At 35.7% G+C, this 19,001-nt stretch overlaps 1 protein-coding gene across 1 annotated transcript in view; it reads right to left on the reverse strand.

Moving 5' to 3' along the window:
- The window catches only part of rnd2 (Rho family GTPase 2), a 46,406-nt gene extending 28,077 nt beyond the window's left edge, over positions 1 to 18,329 (reverse strand). The window contains exons 1-2 of the mRNA XM_056453310.1: positions 17,951 to 18,329; positions 15,297 to 15,384 (exon numbers count right to left, since the gene is read on the reverse strand). Of these exons, the coding sequence (XP_056309285.1) occupies positions 15,297 to 15,384; positions 17,951 to 18,085 (223 nt within the window). The 5' untranslated portion in view covers positions 18,086 to 18,329. The remainder of the gene's footprint in view (positions 1 to 15,296; positions 15,385 to 17,950) is intronic.
- Positions 18,330 to 19,001: the final 672 nt, after the last annotated feature.

Below are 19,001 nucleotides of genomic sequence, written 5' to 3' on the forward strand. Positions count from 1 at the left end.
GTGAATGGCTTTGTGTGAAACTGGCACAGTCTCCGTCTCTGCTAATGTGCTCTCTGTACGTCTGCATTCATGTCTCGCTCTCCTGTCCTTCCCCGCAGTGAGGACACTGATCCAGACGCAGACAGAGAGAGCGATGGAGCGCTGGAAGTGTGAGACTGACAATGAGCGTTTGAAGCGCTGATCAAGGCTATCAGACCTGTGTGTGTGCATGTGTGTCCCACAATCCTCTCTGGAAGCTCTGTCAACCACAGCTAGAGAACAATGGCCAAATGACATTGCTTAAATAAAAGTGCAAATAAGGGTATGTAGAAACTAATAAAAGTGTACAGAGAGAAAGAGAGAGAGAGAGAGGAGGGGGTGCTGGAAATGGAAGAAAGGCTGCTTCTGTTGTCATATTGCTTGTTTGTTATTTGTCCTCACACAGAGAGAACAGAGAGACATTTTTCCTCTTCTAACTCTCAGTTAAATCTTCTAAAACATCCTTGTTTGTTAAGCCATCATTTAAATGAGGACACAGCAGGGCCATGTATTGTGTTTTTTTTTTATTCAAACCCTAATCTTGAAAGATATTTACATATATTTATTTAGCAGATTCTTTTATTCAAAGCAGTTTACAAACGGGATAAAAAAACGGGTAAAATCATCAGGGAACCGCAATATTTAGAAAGTCCAAGTTAGTTTAGCAGTTTTTATTAAATCGAGTCCTTGTAACAGTATTTGTAGGAAAGTGTCTGGTGCATATGGAGATGAAAAAGAAACAAGCATGTTTCCTGAAGGTGGTTTGTCAAGCCCACTCACCTTTGAAGCACACTTAGGGGTGGTTCACACACAATGCACTTTTTCATTTGCAACATGTTACTTTTCTTTTGTTTTACAATATAAACACTTTATGGATGTGTGTGCCCATTATGCTAGTGTCTTGCGCCTTTAGAAGTGCTGCGAAGTAAGCATCGTGGTTTGTAAATGCCTTCTTTATAAGAACTTCAACTTTTACAAGCGCTGCTCATCGCTGTCAGTTCCAAAGCAGTGGAACAATCAGAAGAATTTGTTGAAAGTTTCTGTGTTGGGATTCAACCATGCTCTATGCTTAGCTTTTTGAATGAGCCCTTAGAATTGAATTGAAAAATGTTCCCTAGTAGAAACTGAAAAATAATAATAATTACAATGGTAATAATTAAATTGAGAAATGCTTGTTAGCATTATTATTAATTATATGTATGTTTTATATATTCGTAGTAATAATAATAATAATAATAAATATTTATAATAACAGAACTAATTATTAATATATTAGTAATAATAATAATTATTATTATTATTATTACTACTGATAACATTAATGATGATGATAATAATAATTATAATAATTAGTATTTATAATAACAATAATAATTATTCATATATTAGTAATAATAATTATACTTATCATTATTATTATTATTGTTGTTGTTATTATTATTACTACTAATAATGTTAATAATAACGATGGTAATAATAATAATAATAATAATAATAATAATAGTAATTATTTTTTTATTAATATAATATTTATTCATGTTATTATAAATAATAACTATTATTAGTATTACTATTACTATTATTGTTATTTTTAATATTAATAATAATAATAATAATAATAATAATAATAATAATTTGTCCAAAAAGCTAAGCTCAGTAACCCCAAACACGCGCACACACACGAACCGTGTTTACTGTACAGCTGCTCTACATCTCAATCTCTGTGTACACACACATTTCTCAACACCCCTACAGTCTTTTTCATTTGTTTTGCTGTTTAACAACTTGAAAACTCTCACAGTGACTCTCCACTGCCAACCCACAAACACTGAAGCCGGCCGTGTTCAGCAACATTCATCTCTCTTCGTCTTGTTTGCTGAGGGTGTGAAATGTCGCCACAGAATTCTCAGCCTGCTGTTTTCTTGCTTTTATTTTTGAGACCTTATTACTGTGATTATGTCTCTAGTGCTACACATCATCTGGATTTTGTTAAGGACAGTGTGTTCGCCTGAGACATTGACCTGAATGTTTGCCAGAAAACATTCTCTTTCTCCAGTCCCCAGATTCACCTCATGCCAGCTGTGCAGCTCTGTGTGTGTGTGTGTGTGTGTGTGTGTGTGTGTGTGTGCGGTGCGTGCGTGCGTGCGTGCGTGCGTGTGTGCGTGCGTGCGTGCGTGCGTGCGTGCGTGTGTGCGTGTGTGCGTGTACATGTATATGCTACACTGTGTGTATATTTGTGCACATGTCTGGGTGTGCATAAGTTAGTTTGTGTGTGCAGTGTAGTTGTATGTCAATCTGTGTGTATGTATTCTCATTTGTTTATCGGCGTTGTGTGTGTGTGTTTGTGTGTGTGCGTCTTTGTGTGTACTGTATGAAGCAGAACACTCTGGGATGTCATTAGAGATTGTTGATGATGTAGCCGTAAGCGTGAGTGTGTCAGCAGCACACATAAGCTCACACACACATCCACACACACCTCATTAAGAGCCTTCAGAGGCACCTGAATGTGTGTTTCTACTACTGAATGTGCATCTAAGGGTAAAAGCTAAAAAAGGATGAACTGGAAAAAGGACTTTAAAAGAATTCAGATTTTTTCATTTGAACATCTACAGTAGATATTGAACTACATTTAAAGAAAGGAACAGTTCATTATAAAACTATGATATTTTGAAGAATATTTAATCTGTTTTGTTCGTACAGTAGAAGGCAAGGCAAGTTTATTTATGCAGCACATTGGTAATACTCATTGGTAATATACATACACAATGGTAATTCAAAGTGCTTTACATAAACAAGAATTCAAGAGTTCACACTTAGCTGATGATTGATAATAAAGTGTGTTTGGCATGCTGTCCTAAGAGAGAGCCCTGAATCATGAGATCCTCGAGCCCGGGGCTTCCTCCTGTTTGCAGGGCGAGAGGGGAGTTTGAGCTCAGGTAGGTCTCGAGAACTCCCCTGCTTGTAAATATTGAATGCAAATTATGAATAACTATGGAGAGAAATATTGTTGATTAATCGCTCGTCTATGGTGTCGATCTGGTTTTGCTGATTTATGTTACATGTTTTTTGGCCCGTGGTAGGAAACTGGAGAGCCTGGGGAAAACCCACGCTAACCCAGGGAGAACATGTAAACTCTGCACAGAAATGTCAACCTGGCCAGTTAAAGACCTGATCCACTGACATTCTTGCTGTGAGGCAATAGGGCTAACCCCTGGGCCTCTGTGCCACCCTGTCAAGGAAAGGGGAGGAGTAGGGGTGGAAGGGGGGATTCTTCAAGACCAAGATGGCTAAGGTAAGATACTCTGGATATTTATAGTGATTTAGGAATCATCTGATTGGTGGATCATGCGTTAGCTAATGCGGGACCAGCTGCTATTAATCATAAGCACATGATCCTCTCGAAATTAGTTTATGAATAAACTTCACTAAAAGAAGCAAGAAAATAAAAATGATTAAAAGAATTTAAAATGATTAAAAACAGATAAAATCTGATTAAAATGTGTTAAAACATCTTATAAAAGAATGAAAAAGAAAAGAAAGACACAATAGTGCGATCTGTCGGACATAGCACAGTGCTCATTTAGTAAAGGCACAGCTAAACAGATGTGTTTTCAGTCTTGATTTTAATGTGCCTAATGTTGGAGTACATCTGATCATTTATGGAAGCTGATTCCAGCAGCAGTGGGCGTAGTAGCTGAAAGCGGATTCACCCTGCTTTGAATGAACTCTTAGAATTTCTAATTTAGTTGATCTTAATGATATAAATGATCTGTTAGGTTTGTATTCAGTGAGCACATCTGTAATGTATTGAGGTTCTAGGCCATTGAGTGATTTGTAGACAAGTTCTAATACTTTAAAATCTTTTCTGATTGTAACTGGAAGCCAGTGTAAAGACCTGAGGACAGGTGTGATGTGCTCTGATTTTCTGGTTCTGGATAAGCTGCAGCTGTCTGACTGTCTTTTTGGGAACGCCCGTGAGGAGGCCGTTACAGTAATCCACTCTGCTGCTGATAAAAGCATGAACAAGTTTCTCTAAGTCTTCACTGAAAGCATTGTTTTTGCAATGTTTTTTAGATGATCGTATGCTGATTTATTTTACTGCTTTGGCATAGCTACTGAAACTCACATCTGACTCCAGAATCACACCAAGATTCTTGACCTTATTTTTTGTTGTAGTTTTACAGCACAATTCTAATTATTAATGTACGGTGCACTTGTAAATTTTACAGTATTACTGGCAAATTTTTTTTGTATTATTGGCATTGTTGCAACCCAGGCACATTATGGATACGTACCCCTGTATACCTTTCTGGAGAGTGTGAAATACGTCCCAGGAGGTACGTTTTTTTGCAGTTTTTGTTTTTGCGAATTTTTTGCTCAAATTTCTCTCGCGAGTGCCATTCGCGCCTGCTGTTCTCGCGTAAATCCACCAGAAGCCACTGTCAACTGACTGATCAACTGACTGTTTTTACCATGTTTTCAGATCTTACCACGATCTCACCCTGTTATTTTTCCTTTATACTATTTATATACTTTTTATTTACTATTAATTTTTGCCTTTTGTTTTACCTGCTTTCTGGAAGCCCAGTCATCGCAGTTAACTCCTCTCTGTGTCTCAAGTTCACCAACTTACACTTCAGCCACTGGACAAACTGATAACAGTGCAAAAGCCGTTTACACGGAGTTAAGTGATCAGCTGGTAGAGCGAAAAGAAACAGAAGCTGTCGGCAGCATTATAGCCTCGTGGAATTCGTTTTGAAGACAACATGCACCCATACTTGGCTCAATTTGCGCTCTACAAAAATGTATACAGGGTACGTATTCACGGTGAGTCTGTGTTGCATATTTTTTATAGTATTACTGGCAAAATTTACAAGCGCACTGTAAATTAACAAACACAGCTGTGCTATAGTTTTACAACACAATTGGAATTGTTGATTTACAGTTGTAACACTTGTAAGTTTTACAGTATTACTGGCAACCAAAAATTTACAGCAACTTTTAACATTGTTGGTCCAAAACAGGATTATTACCAGCACTGAAGTCATAAAACCACATTTACTTTTGTTGCTTGAAAAAAATAAAAATCTATTTTATAATTCTAAATTATTTTAGTTATTATTGAGGAAATATTTTACTTTTTTTATTTGACTTTAATAATTGTAACTTAAAAATAAAAATTGATAAATAAATATAAAAGTTATTCAAAAATTTAAAAAAGCAGAAAAATAAAATGTATTTGGTTACTTTGAATAAAAATTTATAAAATATTTAGGGGGTAAAAGCAATCATACAAGATGACAATACCATTAATAATAGTAGAAGTTCATTCATTCATTTTCGTTCGGCTTAGTCTCTTATTTATCAGGGGGCCCACAGCGGAATGAACCGCCAACTATTCCAGCATATGTTTTTTGTAGCGGATGCCCTTTCAGCTGCAACTCAGTTCTGGGAAACACCGATACACACTCGTATTCACACACACACACACTCATACATACGGCCAATTATGTTTACCCAAATCACCTATAGCACATGTCTTTGGACTGTAGGGACATTAATTTCCCTTTATCCACTATTAAGAAATTCAACTATTTTCTTAGTACATTGTAACAAGCAAAAATGGCTGATATGCAACTGATCTTTGACAGATGATGTGATTATAGTGAAAGTCTAAAAGGCAAATATATTTCCTTGTGAATGTATTTTTAAGCATGTTATTTGTCTGGTTTCACAAACTGAAGGATGATTGAAAATAACTGAAAATAGAGAGGAAAATGTGCTGAAGACACAAAATAACAAACAAAATAAATCACACACGCAGTTAAATAAAGACAGTCTTTCATTATCATTCAGCTTTCTCGTTACTCATTTCCCATTAGTCATCAAATCTTTACTGTCTTCCATTACCAGACGCTCGGCCCAAATACACTCATCCAGCTACTTTCTTAATATATATATATTTTTTTTTGCAAATTCACTTTTCAGATTTGCTTCAAATCCCAAATAGCTCTTGATGTCATGACAAATTATAACTTATCCACAGTCGAGGCCAAAATTATGTATACCCCAGGGAAAAATTTCAAGCTAGACTGTATATGGTTAAGGGGCAGCACAGTGGTTCATTGGTCAGCACTGTAGCCTCACAGCAAGAAGGTCGCTGGTTCGAGTCCTGGCTGGGCTGGTTGGCATTTCTGTCTGGAGTTTGCATGTTCTCCACGTGTTCGCGAGGGTTTCCTTCAGGTGCTCCGGTTTCCCCCACAGTCCAAAGTCATGTGGTACAGGTAAATTGAGTAAGTTAAATTGGCCGCAGTGTGTAAAGTCACACTTCTCTTTTCTCTCCATAGACTTCCATTCATACACACACGAATGCGTCTGACCGGAAACGCAAGGTCGTGCAACAAGTTTCCGCTGCATTGGAAAGTTCAAGCTTGATGAACTCTGACCAGCAAAATCACATGACATGATTGCGTGAGACCAATCGAGGATCAAAACAGGACCTCTCTGGACAAAAATCTAAAATATGGACCAATTGCTCGCTTTTTTTTTATGTCTAATTATCTTGTTTAGTCCCGCCCCTTTTCGCAGAAAATTTCAGAATTATGCACGCACAAACTCAAGTGTGACTGTAGCATGAGAGTGTTTGGGTGTTTCCAAGTACTGGGTTGTGGCTGGAAGGGCATCCGCTGCATAAAAACAAATGCTAGAATATTTGGCGATTCATTCCGCTGTGGCGACCATGGGTAAATAAAGGACTGAGGAAAGCTGAAGGAAAATGAATGAATATTTATGGTTATGTAGATTTGTACCTCTTAAACTAATTTGTTTAATTTCCGTATGCATTCTTAAATAAGGACTAATGCATAAAATATTTATGCAGCATCAGTACCTTTGTGTTTTATTAGCTCTAAATGATGTGATTTTCTAAAAGTTATAAAAGTATTTATGAAGTTAAAGTAAATTCTTGTTATGTCACAGTTATCCTTGCAGTAAAATTTTTCATTTATTTTCTCTTTTTTTTTTAAATCCATATTTGATTAAGGCTGTAAAGGTTTTGAAGCTGGCTCATTCGTTACACTGCATGAGATGGAAGGTCAAGTCAAGACCATTGCATTGTGGGATACAGCACTTCATGCAGTGTGTGCTGTTTCATACTGCACATTTTTCCAAAGGTCTCTGGGTGCATCATGCATACAAAATTTCAGAACGTAGCACACAGTATGTATGTATTCTTTACTGCAATGTAAAACTAATATATTAGTGGTCATATCAACATTAGATTTTGTTTGGCATAAGTCACAAACTGTTGTGCATCCTTATTTTATTTATTTATTTTTTCTATTTAAATTTTAAAACTTCACCTTTATCTGTATGCAATTTATCTAGAGCTTATGTTTGAAATGGTACAAAGAAATTCTTCCAATGTAGTGTATATGTCTTTTAATCAACACTATCAGCCAAATGCATTCATTTAAAGTCAGTGTGAACCAAAAGTTGCTAAGACTTTACTTTAGTATGAAGGGGTTTTATTTTTGCGCATCTCCTCCTGCTCATTTTTCATTTTCTGTAAACTAATGGTTTGAGGGGTGGGGCTAAGCATATTTCGCCCAAGCTGTCAAACTGACATCATCAGAGAAGAATTGCCATTCCATGGAGGCAAATATATATATATATATATATATATATATATATATATATATATATATATATATATATATATATATATATATATATATATATATACATACATACATACACATTTGAAGTCAGACTTATTAGCCCCCCTGTTTATTTTTTCCCCAATTTATGTTTAACAGAGAGAAGATTTTTTTTTTCAACACTAGAAGTGTCACTTCCCATTAAAGTCCCACCCATTAATGACGATATCTCCCTCATTGACATAGGACATAGTCTTGTTTTTGAATCTGCCACTTTGCTATCACATAGGCATTTGTAGCTCCGCCCTCTTTTAAAAAGAGCACAATCTCATTTGAATTTAAAGGATCAAAGCCTAAAAGAGGCAGTTTCAAATAGTTATAAAACATTATTTTGAGCTGAAACTTCACAAACAGACTCTAGGGACATCAGAGACTTAATAATAGGTCCCCTTTATCGTGCAACATATTTCAGCTCTCTCAACCACCTTACATTGACCTACTGCAAGAGTTACATGCACATTCTAAACCTGATTTCCTTTAGAGTCAGGCAATAAAAAGCTTAAGTGTAAACCGATCATCACAGATAGATTCTTGCCTCTTGCGCTAATTTACACATTGACCTTCTTCCTGTCCATTTATTGAAGTTGTGTGACATGACACCAAAACATCCTTAATGTGGATTTCAGCACGTTCACACAAAGCAAATGATTTGTATTAAGGGACGAGGAAATATACCACAAACTTACTTCTTGACACCAAAATAACTGTAAAAATGTGTTCTTATCTCATAAAGCAGAAGTACAAAGTGCTTCAATTAAAATGCTTAATCTTATCATTATATATATATATTTATTTATATTTATATATACAGTTGAAGTCAGAATTATTTTTCTAAACTATTATTCAGAACTATTTTTTTCTTTTATTAAATATTTCCTAAATGATGTTTAACAGAGAAAAATAATCTGATAAGAAAGATATCTGATAATATTTTTTCTTCTGGAAAAAGTCTTATTTGTTTTATTTCAGCTAGAATAAAAGCAGTTTTTAATTTTTTATGAACCATTTTAAGGTCAAAATTATTAGCCCCTTCAAGCTATTTTTTCCGACTGTCTACAGAACAAACCATCATTATACAATAACTTGCCTAATTACCCTAACCTGCCTAGTTAACCCAATTAACCTAGTTAAGCCTTTAAATGTCACTTTAAGCTGTATAAAAGTGTCTTGAAAAATATATAGTCAAATATTATTTACTGTCATCATGGCAAAGATAAAATAAATCAGTTATTAGAGATGAGTTATTAAAACTATTATGTTTAGAAATGTGTTGAAAAATCTTCTCTCCATTAAACAGAAATTGGGGAAAAAAATAAACAGGGGGGCTAATAATTCTGACGTCAACTATATATAATTGAATTTGTTCTAATCTACAAGTTTGTGACGGGTGGTGCGGCACACAGGTGTCTCATTAACACTTAGTTCCCACAGCTCTTGGCTTCACACTACTTGTCACAACTTAATTGAAATTTTGAGTAAAACAATTTATCACATTAACTTCCTGATTAGGCATTAGTTAGCAATAGCATGTGTTAATGTAACCATCAAATAGATTATTTTTATATACTTTATGTATCAAGCTATACAGTATTAATGTTTTTTTCAGCTCATCCTAAGCAAAACCAGACTCTACTCTTCACTAATGCTGTTTACTAATACTAAATCCCAATATTAAACAAAATACACTCATTTATGTTTTTATTTATTTATTTATTTATTAGGATCCCCATTAACCACTACCAAGGTAGTGGCTATTCTTCCTGGGGTCCATGTCTCGCTGTTTTCAAACACGTAATAGGACTTAATTTCAACACTTATTTTCAGTATTGCATTTTTACATTCTCAATGCAGTCTGACACAAAGCATACTATAGGAATCTATTTCTACTCCGTTTAAGTTAACCTAAAAGCAATAAAGTTTTGAGTGCACATAACTTGTTTCTATTCAGTACAATGATTTTATTTTATTATTTTATTTTTTTTACATTTTGAGTTAAATTAACTCATTTTATTTAATTAATTTTACTGTTTGGTTTTACAGTGCAGCTATTTTCCAACTGCTGACTGAACGCATGATTGTTATTGGATGCCTTGTGAGGAAGCTCATTAAAACAAGGTATGGATTTCTCATATAGGACACGTTGACTAATTTAAAAAAATGGAGTAACACCTTTGTGACTTGGAACTGTTTAGTTGGCTTAACTTAATATTTATAAATTTGCAAAGTTGATTTAGTTAATAATTTTAAGGCAATGGGTTCACTGAGTTTTGTAAAGGTTTTGTAGGTTTTTGACTCATCTAAAGCATAAAAATGCACTTCCACTGCCAGTTTACCCAATTACATTTCGGCACCCCATGTTGCCTTGGCGGAAAACACAGCATATTTAATTTTAGTCATTAAGGCTGCATCAATGTATGTGGGCAAATATCCAAAAATCCACATGAGGTGCTTCTTAATTTGTAAACAATACAAATATTACCAACGTAAATATGATCTGAATAGCTTTTAGTATCACCAGGCACGCTCATTCCTGTTGGTGTCATCAATCTGGCAACCTGCATGTGCATCACGTCACAGGAAGAGGGGCCTGGTGAATAAAACCCTATACAATATTTTGAATTTGGACCAAAATACCCAGTTCAACCATTAAAAATAAATGCTACAAACTTTTAAGTAAAGCCAACTAATCACTTTTTGCAAGAGTTTGTCCATGTAGTAGTGTTTATCCATTGCATTGAGTGCTTCCGCTATCACTGAAAATGCCTACCAGGTGGAAATGGTAATGAGTCTTGATGTAGCACTTGTGATCAGTTCACAGTAAATCCATGTTAAGGTTGAAACGCAAAAAATATCTATATTTACACAAAACTGCTGTGTGCCTGGCTGCTGTCAAGAGAGATTACCGACAGCAGTTTTAAAGAGTGATAAAGTTCACAACAAGCTGAACTTCACTATCACTGAGTCCACACTAAAATGCAGACTCCCAGACTGCGGTATGAGAGCACTTACAGTAAAGTGAAGATTTACTCTCGACAGGGTTACAGTCTGGCATAACGCAACCCTGCAGACCAACAACAGCAGCAGGAAAACATTCCCATAGGAACTTAAAAATGGAGATGACAAGAAAAGAAATTCCCATAAAGGACTTTTATAGCAGGGTGGGGAAACATGCAGAGGCTCCGAGCGGGGGATTTATGGGACGCACTTGCAGAGAAAAACCCCTGAAGTGTGTGTCAGGACGAGTGTGTGTCAAATGTGCACTAAAATCCTCACCGACAGCACAGTCCAAACACACACATGCACAGCCATGAACTTATTGCTGCAGTTCTGGATAACTACTTTGTTCACTTGCTAGAATCCACACAAAGCCGTCCATATTACAGATCTCACTCGCAGATATCAAGAGCAATATAAGCAGATCATATCCTGCTCTGTATTCATAAAGTCTGTTTTGGTCCATTGTGTATTGTTAAATCAAAGAGATCTGCTGGCCGACTCGCTTTGTAGTTCAGACATCACTTATTTGAGAAAATGTTGCTGAAACACTCTTGTTAGTCGCTCCAGAGACCTCAAGAGGCGTATTCAGGCTCGCTTGTAGAAAAACATGAGAGGTCATTCAGGCCGTGTGAGCGGACAGCAGTCAGCAAGCATAGAAATGAACCATGTCAGTGCATAGATGAGGCTGGCATAAGATTACAAGTCGGCCATGTATAATATATGAAGATGCGCAACACTATAGCCTTTGTGTAGACAAGCCACATGCTACATTCCTCTAATCAGTGACTCTGCTAAATATGGAGATAAAGACGTTAATATGATGGCAGTGTCAATGGTGTTGTCTGAGATCTAATAGGTGAGATTTTGGTTATTTTAATGTGCTGGACAAAGGCTTCCTTATTGCTTGTATATTTTTAGATCAACTTTTAGGGCTCTTTTAAAGATCTAGGCGCAAAGTCCAAAGCACATGGCACAAAAGCATTAAGGGCGTGTCCAAATCCACTTTTACTATTTTAAAGACGGAAAGAATGCAGTTTGCGCCCTCGCACATGGTCTAACAGGGTTGTGCTTATTCTCTTAATGAGTTATGGGTGTGTTTTGAGAATAATGTGCGTTAAACCAATCAGATTCTCATTTCCCATAGAGTCAGCTGCGTCACGCCATGGTGCATTTGCTATTTACATGTCAAACTTTTTAGGTGAAAAAACTGAACGCTTCACTAGCGAGAAAACAAACCATCTGCAGCACGAGGATAAAGAACGAGTCTTCTCTTTACTTTATCTTTTTACTTCACTGCTTTACATTTGTGGATAAGGAAACTGTGTTGTACGCACTCGACTGATGACATCCATTAGTCCAATGTTTCCCAACCCTGTTCCTGGAGGCACACCAACAGAACATATTTTGGATGTCTCCCCTATCTCACCCATTCACTTCAGGTTTTGGAGTCTCTTCTAATGTTCTGGTGAGTTGATTCAGGTGTGTTTGATTAGGGAGAGCTTGAAAATGTGTACTGTTGGTGTGCCTTCAGGAACAGGGTTGGGAAACACTGCATTAGTCTACATATTTAATTTAGTTTATTAAGCACAAAGATTTGTTTCAAAAATATTTCTAAATTCAGTTCTAATTTCCAGCAAAGGAATAAATGAACAATAATAACAAAATGTGGTCAAAAATCAAACATTTTATCCAAACACACATCTTATTCTTATGCATCATATAGTGACTCATACGTCTCCTAAACCCAACAGCTGGACAAATCTAAACTTGTTTTTAATAAAACAAATGTAAATATGCATATAATAAACAATAATAATAATAATAACATTTTACAAATGCAAATTGTCATGAAATAACTGAAAAAGACCCCCGACATGAAGAAGCCATGGAGGCAGTGTTTTTTGTAACATTTGAATCCTTTTTATATGTAAAGATATTTGTGTGTTGCTGTGTGTATTAAGCAATGTGTATGTGTTTTGCACCTGCATAGGCGCATAACTAACACACTCTGCACTGGACTTTAGACCAGCTTTTAGTTGGTCAATGGTGCAGTCTATTTCAGTTCTTCAAAATGGCAACGCGCCAACAATGCTCCTTAACACACATCCTTTTTAGACCAGAACACCCATGAGTCCACAAAGTGGCGCAAATGAATTTGCTATTTAAACAACGTGGCACAAAACATGAAAATTAGGGTTGCGCTGGTCTGAAAATAGCAACAAATAATGCCATACACATCTTGTGTCTTCTTGAGTCTAATTGGTGATAGGGCCCTTAATGTTGAATGAACTGTTGACTCTGAACAGGTTTTTGGGGTCCCCTGACACATTTGCATTGCGGTCTCTGCTTTTTGCATGCCCATGTGTTGTCAAACTGATGAACATGTTTGCATTTTTTTTTTTTTTGCATGTGTTTTTAAGAGGACCTATGTGTTTTAAGAGGACCTAGCAAAAAGTGATTAGTTGGCTTTACTTAAAAGTTTTATAAGAGGACCTATTATGCAAAAATCATGTTTATAAGGGGTTTAAACACAGTTTTGTGGCAACAGTATTTAAATATAACCAGCTTATAATAGTAAAAATAATACATTTTGTTTTTATAATCGCACTTCATAAAAACAAAAACACTTTGACTGCCATTCTCCCTTTCTAAATGTCATCAGAGAAAGTCCCGCCCATTAATGGCGATCTCTCTCTCTCTCTCATAAGCATAGGATGTAGTCAAGCGACAACATCCTGCTCTCCCTCGTGAATCTAATACGTAAGTAGCTGAAACTGCAATTCATCAACAGGCCTTTGGGTACTGACACCAGGAACTCCAGATGTTCACTGACTGCTATGCTAAATTAGCCATGTTTACATGTTTACAGCCTGCTACAAAAGATGGTTTTGGTGCATATAGCTAATATTACCCTTCATGACAACTGTGAGGAGGTAACTTTTAGGACTCATCAGTTTCATTTATACTGAGTTATATTAAATCTGTATAATTAAGAACGTGGCCACTTGAGTGACAGCTAGGTCTCGCTGGTCGCCGTCACATCACCTCAGCTGATTAGCCGCTGAGTTCGGCATATCGTATTTTTTCTTTTGTTTAATGTTGCTTTACATAGTCTATTCCATTTTTGGATTATTTCCTACAATTATCAAATAATATGGCATGCTGTGTGCACTTAATTGTGCTCATAAACCGTTCAAACTGCCTCCATTTCCAAAAGTGAAATTATAATTCTTGAAAATTCTAGAACAGTCATCTGAAGCTTTGTCATACAGTGTTTTGCCTTTCATAAAAAGCCTTGCATTCACTAACACAGACTATATTTGAAGAATTTTAAGTAATTTGCGTTTTCTTTCTGTAGCAAAACGTCATAAGAACAATGCTTAGTGGCTCAGTGTATTACAACAGTGTTTTTAAAAGACCAAAGAGAATTTATTATTATAGTATACAACCAAGCACAAGTGTTCAGAACACAAACAAGTTGCAGGTAATGAAGTATTAAAAGTTTCTCCCCAACCCAAAAAAACCCATCTAAGCAAAATGCTAGCAGGCATCTCCGCTCATGCTCCACCTCTTTGTCCATGTATGGTTACTCGCGGTCGGTGCGATGACACTCGAACAAAATGGCGATGGTTGGCCACGCCCACTTGTAGCTTCCTTTGCGCTCTTCAGAAACCTACGTCCATATTTTTTACTGTCTATGAACGTAGTCTCGTTTTTAAATCTGCCACTATGCTGACACAAAGGCATTTTTAGCTTCGCCCTCTTTTAAAAAGAGCACAATCTCATTTGAATGTGAAGGATCAAAGCCTAAAAGAGGCAGTTTCAGTTATAAAACTGAATGTAGGCATTTAAAAAACATTATTTGTGGGTTATTTTGAGCTAAAACTTCGCATACAGAGTCTAAGGACATCAGAGTCGTAATAATAGGTCCCCTTTACCCCCAAAGCATCCTTACTGTGGATTTAAGTATGTTCACACATAGCAAATGCTTTGCAGTAAGGGATGAGGAAAAATAACACAAGCTAAAACAAAAAATGTCTTCTCATTTAAAAAAGCAGAAGTACAAAGTGCTTCAATCAAAATGCTGAATCCTAAAAGCATAACATATTAGAGCCATAAGTTACCCATTGATGTTGCAGTACTGTTCTTCAGTTTCTAATGCTTTATTTAACAAAACAAATACAGTACTCAGTCAAGTTTGCAAATTATTCATTTGATGTCACAACTGGGAAATAAACTTGGGAAAATAAAAGTCTAAAACACGCTTGCAGTGCCAGGCTTTTGGTTTGCATGTGGACCAGCACAACCGGGTTATTTCCGTAAGCTGATATTTGTCAATTGGCAGCATATTGGTGCGCATGTTAATGTGCTTATTGTGAAATGTCAGTTTATGAATATTGTTTACTTGTTAACCCATTGTATGGTACAAGCTGTGGAAAACAAATCAAGATAATCTAGATAGAAATCTATTTAATATGGGAAAAAATGCACAATTTCCCATTCTTAACATATAATCAAACTGCAGAAACATGATGTGATAGCATGGTTGTATTGATGCCATACCTGATGTGTCCCACATGTTCAGCTCGATGCGGTGTTTGTCGATCTCGAAGCTCGCCGTGTAGTTCTCAAACACCGTGGGCACATAATTCTACAATGAAAAGTTGAATGTTAAATCATGACAGAACAACTATTTAACTTTCTTTTTAACTATTTAACTTCTTTAAACAACTTTTTATGCCATCTATTAGGGATGTATAAATAATAAACCAGTAAATTAATGTTCATGTTTAATCAATGTATCAACTTTGTGCAGCCTACTCTTGACGTTTACTGGCATGTCGGGCATGTATATTTGTGTTCTGTTGTGCACTGCTTACAACTTAGTCACCTATTTGTTTATTTCTTTCTTTTTAAAATTATAACAGTTGCTTAAACTTTGCAAACTTAAAATGAATCATTGATATATGTAGAATTGAGAAAGACAAAAGTGGCCATTAAATGAACTGCAGTCTGCTAACATACTATAGACTGAACATTGTCACATCACACATTTTTCAGCATTGTCTTAAACATTGTATAAGTATTTGTTTCCTGTGTCTAAGAGGTTCTCTGAGCACACAAATATCACATGCTTTTAATTTGACCCCAAGGCATGGGCACATCAATACTGCAGTATCTCACCCTCAATCTACAGAGAAACAGCATTTTATAAGGCTAGAGACAGGTGAAATTGACTCACAACTAAACCTTTTACCTTTCCTGAGCACCAGTCTAAAACTTGAAAATTGAAATGCTAAGATATGCGTCTTGAGATCACTGAGAGTATAGAAAATTGCTCTTAAATCTTACTCAAAAAGATCGCTTTTTCATGCAACCATAAAATTAAGGAAATATTTATGGACAGTCAAAGTGAAAAATAAACATTTCTGTTTAAATAGTTAAACATATGTAAAAAGTTGAAGTTGGTCTGTAAAGACTGTGGGGAAAGGATGAATATTTGAGTTTATTTGAATCGCATAACTGTTAAAATAAATGATTCTATCAATAAAAATAGTCAAAATATTTCTGTAAATAATTAATTATTTTAAACATTTTAATTCATTTGTCATCATATTAGCTTTTGCTGTATATGTGATTTGACTTTAAGTATTAATTTAAAATGTAACATTAAAAACAGGTCACATGGCCATTAAAAAAGTAATCAATATTGATTACAGTTATCGAATTTAAACAGGAACATCAATATTGCCCACCTCATGGCAAAAACCTTGTTTTCCACACACAATCAACACTCTGTTTCACACGGAAATTCAAATACAAAGCCAATTTAAGACATAATATCTATATTTGAGCAACTATCTTAAACTAGCCTACATAACTTTCATAGTTAATACGTCTAGTGAAGCGTTTCAAACCAATTAAATTCTTTGCTCCTGTTATAGTTTGAGCCAAAAAAGATATCGATAAATATAAAAATATATAGATAGACATAAATATGCTCCCTTTATGTTGCACAAGGCTTAATTTCTCAATTTAAAAAAACATAACATACAAATGAATTAAAAAATGTAACCATATGAAAATATACAAAAAGACCAGTACTAAAATGTTGAGAAAAACATCCTGCTTATTGTACAAGACTCTGTTTTTGGAATTAGCACTTTTTATATTTTATAATATTTTTAAAATAACTTTTAATGTAAAAATAGTCAATAAGTAAATTTTTTATTGAACTCTGACACCGTTTGAGATAAAATATTCAAATCAACTCTGAAATTGTCAAAATATTATTCTCTATGATGCACAAGCTTAGTTTTCTACAGTTATGTCTTTGTTGATTTTATATACAGTAATGAAACCATATTTTCAGTATATTGAATACACTTAAATGCATAGAGAATAATATTTAGAAATTTTTAGAGTTGATTTGAATCTTTTATCTCAAAAGGCGTCAGTTTATTGCATTTAAGTGTTTACAGTGTATCCGATATGCTGAAAATATGGATTCATTACTGTATATAAAATCAACAAAGACATAACTATACCAAACAAAGCTTGTGTGTCACATAGAATAATATTTAGACAATTTTAGAGTCAATTTGAATCTTTTATCTTAAATGGTGTCAGAGTTTAATTGACTTTTACTATTTTTACATTTTGGGACTGGTCTTATTGTATAATTTCTTATGATTTAATTTTTTAAATCATTTGTATGGTTATTTTTTTATATGAGAAATTAAGCCTTGTGCAACAAAGTGCGCATGTCTATCTGACAGATTTTTTTTGCGCAAACTAAAACAGGAGCATAGAATTTAATTGATTTGAAACCAAATGTCTAAAGAACATCAAATGTCAAACTAACTTTACCGCGGTCTAAAACCCGTCGTTTTTTTCACGTCTTAATTTGCACCCTGGTACTAACAGCTCGAGCCATGAGCGCCTCAGTACCAAAACCCCTGACTCCTGCTTTTCTTATAACCACGCTGCGCTCAAGTATGACCAGTCCCTTAATAAACACGCACGCGACATTGTGCAGTTTATTTATTTACCTCTTAAAAATTGCAACTTTCAATGCAACATACTGTTCACTAAACAGCCATAGCTGCCTACTTTAACATACTCTGACAGACACCGCAATAATCACTCTACTCATCCAACTTCTTTTCTTTTCTTCTAGTAATGCCATTTAACGCCAGTTATTAATCTGAGTTCACCTCAGGGTAGTTGTCCTTGGCGAACACATGCAGCAGCGCCGTCTTTCCACACTGAGTGTCCCCGACCACCACGACCTTACAGCGGCTGTACTGTCCGTCCATCATCATCAGCATCACAGGCTTCACCAGCACCATCCGCCGCTCGACACCAATGCTTTATACCGCCGAATGAATGATTCACAGCAGAGACGGTGGCTCTGTGTCTGTGCTGTGACTGTGAGTGGACGGGTTTGTGCCAGGGAGAGAATCAGTCCACCCTCCCCTGCCCGCCTGTCAGTCTCCGGTTCCCCCGGCGACACCACGCGCTCGGTCTCACCGCCTCTGCCGCGTCATGAGCCGGGCGGGCGGGCGTGTTGTGCAGCCGCCGCCTCTTGACTCGGCAGCTTTGATTTCTAATGTCACGACGTGGTTCTCTCTCGCCCTCCTACTGTGGTTTGGCCACGGTGTAAATTAAACGACCCCTCGGGCTCGTGTGTGGAAATTGATTTAACGACGTGATTTAACGCATCACTGAATCGTCTATTCAGGGTTTCCCAAGGTCATGAAAAATTATAGAGAAAGAAAGAAAAAAGTAAATATAAAGCACTAGGTTGGAACATTTGTGAAATCGAGGCAAGGTTATGCTGGTGAATAGGGTAAATTAACTAAGCTATTACCATACTAGTTTTAAATATGAAATGAAATGTCTTTAAATATGGAAATGAGACATTACTTCATGTATTAATCTATATTTCTAGCACACAAAAATGTTGTATGTCTTTTTAGCATTCTTTAATTCTGAAAAAAGAAACTACAAACAGCCAGACAAATATTTGTATAACATGTTGTATGCAATCATATATATCTGTAAAAATCTACAGATTATATTTAGAATATGAGTGAATCTGTGTGTGCGTACTGCTGAAGTGAGATATCTTAGTGCAGGTGCAATTATTTTTAAATATGCTACATTTAAATCTACTGTCAAGATGATCAAGTGCGACAAAAGAAACACAGAAGTGCATTTTGTGTGTTTTCTTTACATTACACTGACAAATAAAATGCTTTATTA

Source organism: Danio aesculapii, chromosome 3 (assembly GCF_903798145.1).
Source record: "Danio aesculapii chromosome 3, fDanAes4.1, whole genome shotgun sequence".
Classification (NCBI taxonomy): Eukaryota; Metazoa; Chordata; class Actinopteri; order Cypriniformes; family Danionidae; genus Danio; species Danio aesculapii.